General features: G+C 39.7%; 1 protein-coding gene across 2 annotated transcripts; it reads right to left on the bottom strand.

Moving 5' to 3' along the window:
• Positions 1–2,757: 2,757 nt before the first annotated feature.
• On the bottom strand, positions 2,758–5,215 carry LOC147903705 (uncharacterized). 2 transcript variants are annotated; one of them, XM_087372860.1, is made up of 5 exons: positions 4,725–5,215; positions 4,488–4,554; positions 4,210–4,404; positions 3,639–3,725; positions 2,758–3,391 (listed from the first exon to the last, which is right to left on the bottom strand). In XM_087372860.1, exons 1-5 carry the CDS (start codon positions 4,867–4,869, stop codon positions 3,244–3,246), a joined length of 642 nt encoding a protein of 213 aa, XP_087228986.1. In that variant the 5' UTR covers positions 4,870–5,215; the 3' UTR covers positions 2,758–3,243. The 2 variants fall into 2 exon arrangements, with proteins under 2 accessions (XP_087228986.1, XP_087228987.1); XM_087372861.1 differs by having other exon boundaries at positions 2,765–3,391; positions 4,488–4,540; positions 4,735–5,209.
• Positions 5,216–5,673: the final 458 nt, after the last annotated feature.

The raw sequence follows: 5,673 nt of genomic DNA, 5'->3' as shown, positions 1-5,673 counted from the left end.
TGGAGATCCAAAGCATGTCATTGAAAAGTTTCCTTGTGCTAGAGGAGCTCTAAAGAGATGATGGGAAGGAACATTCAACGAGCATGGAATAAAAAAGAGAAGGGTGATATATTTGAAGTATGTGGAACAGATGGTAGAAACAAAAATTGTTGAAGAGAAAATCAGTTTTGCAGCTAATATGCAATTGGTTTTGGGTAAGAGATTAACATCAATTCTAGGAGCACGAGTGTTCCAACATCATTAAAGACTTGAAGAGGACACAATGGATGTAGAGGATCCCAATCGCATACTAGAAAGGCAATTCGCATGTTGTCAACTTTCAACAAGAGCTTCTAAATGTACCTTGTCAGAATATGGTGCCCAAATAAATTCTAAAGTAAAAGTCATTTTGAGATCCTACCAATGCTTGTCCTAAGCTTTGGCTTGTAGCTATAAGGGAAACATTTTTTGTAATCGATCCATCTAGCTTGAGGATAGATAGGGTACAAGGCCTACTAAGTAACTGGATGCTAAAACAGAGACATACGGCCTTCCAAAAAAGTCACAATAAGGCATTAGAACTACAAAATGCTTGTGTATAATAGTATGATTGATGTTGTCACAATGTTAACCCCTAGTATGTACCAATACTAAGTGGAGCGGTTAAGGGATTTTCCAAGGTTGACTTTGACCAAGGTGATGGATTTTCTTTTGGTAAGGTAGGCTGTGCTCTCACATGTCGTTCACATTTAAAAAATTCCTTTACATGTGCTACATCATAGGCCCCCACTCAAGAAATCCAAGGTGCACTAAAATTGGACCTCCACCCCAGTAGATAGCGTCTATCCTTAGGCATTGAGTTTGAAGATAGAAAGTAGGCACTATGCTTTGGCTTTTGTGGATCATGGATGAGACCCCTCCGTTGTCGAAGGCAATGTTCTAGCTATCATGCTTGCAACATGGAGGTTGCACAAGCACCATTTGAAAGCCAAAACCTATGTTCCATGTGCGTATGCTTTCTATACATATGCATATGGATTGACAAGTTCTGAGACTAAATGCTACCCACACATGTTTGTGCAACCCTACATGCAAATGTATACTGTTTGCACAAATGTTTGTGAACATTTGTTCCTAGATTTTGGGGCTTATAACTTTTGTTGTGATGGGGAGTTAGCAAAGGCATTTTTGACTACTAGTGATGGGGTCATGTATTGCTAAAGACGAAAGTAAGCATTTATTATCTATCCTGAAGCATTGATCTAAATGAATTGCAACCACCAAAGATACTCAACTCTTTTTAGAGCCTCCATAATCCTCATTGCCTCTTAGTAACTCCAAGTATCTTTGCTTGCTTTGTAACGAACCAATGCCATCTTTGCTATATTCTCCGGCATTGCTACTTCAAATCGAGACTACTTTTAACATCATAACCCATATATGCACTACTTAGCATTGTATAATTGTTTATCCCTTGTAACGTTTGTGCAAGAATGACAAATGGTTTGCTACATGCTGCTCTCCTTTTGTTTCAAGGACTACCTAGTGATAGCATTGCAAGGCTTGTCAATGGACTCTAGCCTTAAGGCTCTTACATGGTCCCAATATGCATTAGTACTCCCATAAGATTCTTATTGCATAAAATACAAACAAGTGCTAGTCATGTATAAGCTAAAGATAAGTAACCAATAACCAAAGCTCAAGAATTGATATTTGGACCTAGACTTTTTATCTAACACTATAGAATGGTAGAGCTTCATTGCAACTAAGCATTGTAAATTTCTTTGTAGTTGGACCAGTATCAACCTTTAGCTAAAGTACAATAGAATGCCAAAGGTTCATTGCAACTAAAGCATTGTAAATTATTGTGTGAATGGACTAGTATGAACTCTTGCCGTGCTTGTATATCTACACAATATATCATTTTGAAGGACATACCTTATAAGATAAAGTGTCAACTTAATCGATGCTTGCTATATTTGTATTTGATGGTCTATTATTTGTTGAGCCGCTTCCATGGGTGAGTATGCAATATGTCTTTATCTAGTTCTCTTTTTTTGTCGACTCTATTGACCTCATTGTCAACAACTATCTATCATTCTAGATATTTTAAAGTTCATCATTCTACACAAATGCCATAATGGAACCTTGCCCTCTATGCACTCCTCCCTAAAATTGGCCTAATGCTTTGCAGTATTTACTTGGTGGCCAACCATAGCAATCAAATACGGAAATTGGGATTCCCTTCCTATAAATAAAGCTACTTTGCAAGATACTTCTAAGACAAAGAGAAACCTACTTCAAATCGTACACGATAGGTTGTAGTTTGTGAATTTGAAGTATCCTTGTGATCTAATGAACAAAAAGAACAAGAAAATTTAAAACAGGTAATTGGAGTTGGGCACAAGCTCCCACTTGTCCCATTGTTTTAAACTCTCTTTCTCTCTCTCTCTCTCTCTCTCTCTCTCTCTCACACACACACACACACACACACAAAGAAACCTACATATATACCCATCCAAATCACACAACAAATTGCTTTAAAATCCAATCCAAAATGATGTAAACCTCTTTATGTTGCAATCTCAAGCCTGATGCTTTGCATATATATATATATATAGAGAGAGAGAGAGAGAGAGATGAATCCAAGAACATGCCCAAACTCATCCTCTAAAAACACAACACACTGTGCAGTTTCAATCTCATGATACTCATGAGGTTGAAAACCATAAACTCCATCACGCATAGCAAGGACTAGCTACTATGACATCCCCACTGACTTGATTGGCGCCCAACAATGGGTGTAGACCATAGTATAAACATATGCTCTCACATACAAATCCAAACACCCACACATACTTGAGCATCCATTTATACAAAGGTCTTTGTACTGAGTTTCTGTCGGCACTCTGGAGGTGAAGGGCAAACTCAGCCTGATGTTTTGCTGAGATGGAAAACAAGCTAAAAAGAGAGAGATGCCAAACAACCCAAAACATTGCCAAAAATGTAGGGAAGCCCATTGTTAAAGATGGAGGCGGTGAGAGGAGCTCACAAGAACCATATTTAGAAAACTCCAAATCAATCAATTCCTATTATGGCGCTGCCACAGCCTTGTGCTAACAGGAATGTGTAATATAAGCTTGCCCTCAAAGCATGCACTTCTCTTAAAAATATTCCATTCCATTCTTTGGCAACAAGGTCTACTCACAAATCAGTGGAGTGCTGTTCTTTAGCAAGAAAAGCCAGTCGATCTATCATCACGAATTAGTGTCGTACATCAGAGTTTTTTAATATGCCTTTCACCATTGAAAGGTCCCTTTTTATACGATCCCCAAAGAGATGATCACGTTTAAATTCCACAGCAGTTTGATGGACAGAATTGGATTCACGGTTCAACAGTACCAGCTGCACTCTGTTAGACCGGAAACAACAAGCATGAGATATTAAATGGCCTAATCGTGTAAGAATTTTAACTCAGGCATGCTGGGTTACATATAAATGTGGACCATTCACATCCTGTCACGAAAAGCCACCTGTGGCTAAAAGCCATCGTTTTACAAACAACTGGCCAGTCTATTGACATATATGCAAACAGAACATACACAAAGGAGCATAAATGATCATTATCAATTTCATTGATAGAGGCACATTTGACATACCTGCTATGGCCCTTCACCTTTCTCAATTTCACAGGTCTCTTCTGCTCTTCTTTCTTAGGAAGAACAGTTTTCAATTCTCTTTCAGCCCTGCAGTAGGCCAAATACATTGATATAGTAAAAAAGAATAGCTTTTGAATGACACAGGATTCTGAAACGGTCTGGGTACTGTCATTTCTCACCAGGCACAAATATCAAGCATGGGATTCAGTTTTCTTATTGTATTCATTAGTTCGGAATTGAACAGTCTTGCACCACAAAAATCATTCCTTTTGCTAAGGCCCACAACAGTATGGCTACACCCTTCCAGATGAATATCACGCATAATAGGTTCTCCTATAACAGAGAAGGAATATGATCAAATTCCTGAACTAAACATGTGTAGGAATCGATGACTGAATTGGAACCAAACTCTTGGTGGGAAACTTTAACAGCATTCATCTTAACATCTTTTGCGAATAGATGGCACATACAGTCTTCATGAAACTATACTGATAATGTGGAGTACAAGCATGATTTTTTTTTTTTTTTTCACAGGATCAAATAACAAACAGAAGAACAAAGATGGGCATACTTCTCACGCGCACTAAGAAATTGCACGATGGTGTCATCAAGCAGGTCTCCTGTACTTGGTTGTTGCCAAGATGCCTCATGTCCCTCATCTTTCAGTTCTTGGAGATGAGTCGCATCCACCTTATTTGACCTTATTTTATTCTCTTGCTTTTTTGCTGCCCTTTCTTGCCGCTTTTTCTTGGCTTCTGCTGCAATCCTGCACATTTGAATTAATTCCTAGATGCATCAAGGCTTCAAGTAGAGAGTGCATGGTCGTTTTCTCTTTGAAAATGGCCTTACCTTCTTCCACTTTCTTTCTCCTCTTTTCTGAGCTTTTGAGCCTTCATTCTTCCCTGTTGCACCACGACTTACAAGTAGGTTATGGCCCTGTTAATAAAGCTCACTCTAAGAGCGGACAAATCTTTACAGACTTAATGGTACACTGCATAGAGAGAGTTCTAACGACAGATTTACCTCATGAGAGGCGTCAATACATGTACAACCAGGCACTAAATGCAAGCAAATTCTGGAAAGTACCACGTCTAACCTCGGCCATAGTCACGATGTCGGGAAGGTCCGAGTCGTGGTTGGCAAGATCCTGTTGATCCTTCATGGGTAGCTCATCGTTCTGGGGTTTTCTTCGTTTCTTGCTCATCTTGGTGCCCTGCGTTGCTGAGTCCATACGTGCTCAACGAAGGGCTGGGACTTGACTTGTAAGCCTTGTCACACTAGCCAGGCAAATGGAGTTTTTGTCTCCACTACATTTTATTGGTTGAAGATGTGTATGTGCCCACAATGTTCAAACAATACAAATTCCTTCCAAGAGCGTTTAGACCAAAACGCGTGGCCGGTCCTGCATTCAAGCAGCTCAAGATTGTATCTTACTCACCTCGTCTTGGGGTGCTATTGGCACTTTGCAACACCAACAAAGTAGAAAAAAATTCTCATTAATTAGTCCTGTTGCGCCCCCCTTCCTCGCCCCTCAAGAATTAACCTAAGCTTCCTCGATTACAGATAAACTCACTGCAATTGACCTAAGTTACATTGCACGATTGCATGTCCCGATGACATACACTTGGTTGACGATGTATATGGGAATGGGCCATCACTTTTGAACAAGTTGAATCCCTAAGATTGCCTCTCTAAGTTTCAATATTTGCCCCAACTTTGCTTAAGCTACATCATCTTGGCTTGGATCTCCCCTTGCTGTTTATGGAGCTAGCTTGGGTAAGCTTAGTCATGCCTAGACTTCGGTGAGCTTAGTATTGGGTACTAATACCGATACTTTGTCTTGGGCTGGTTCACATTATGCTTCAAGGATGCTGACACACAGGTATGTAGCTCAATGTTCTTGTCCACCAGGTTGGTTTGTGCTTGTTCCTAAAATTATTTTGACGGTTGAGTGCAATGCCATTGATTTCTAATTCGCTTCATTGTCCTTATGGATGGTTGCCACTGGTTGCTCCATGGCCTTTGATGATCTTAT

The sequence above is a fragment of the Dipteris shenzhenensis genome, chromosome 3, assembly GCF_047967505.1.
Source record: "Dipteris shenzhenensis isolate YYH24624 ecotype China chromosome 3, Dip_SZ_1.0, whole genome shotgun sequence".
Lineage (NCBI taxonomy): Eukaryota > Viridiplantae > Streptophyta > Polypodiopsida > Gleicheniales > Dipteridaceae > Dipteris > Dipteris shenzhenensis.
The sequence above is the reverse complement of the archived record's forward strand: the minus strand, read 5'-3'. Positions and strand labels throughout refer to the sequence as shown.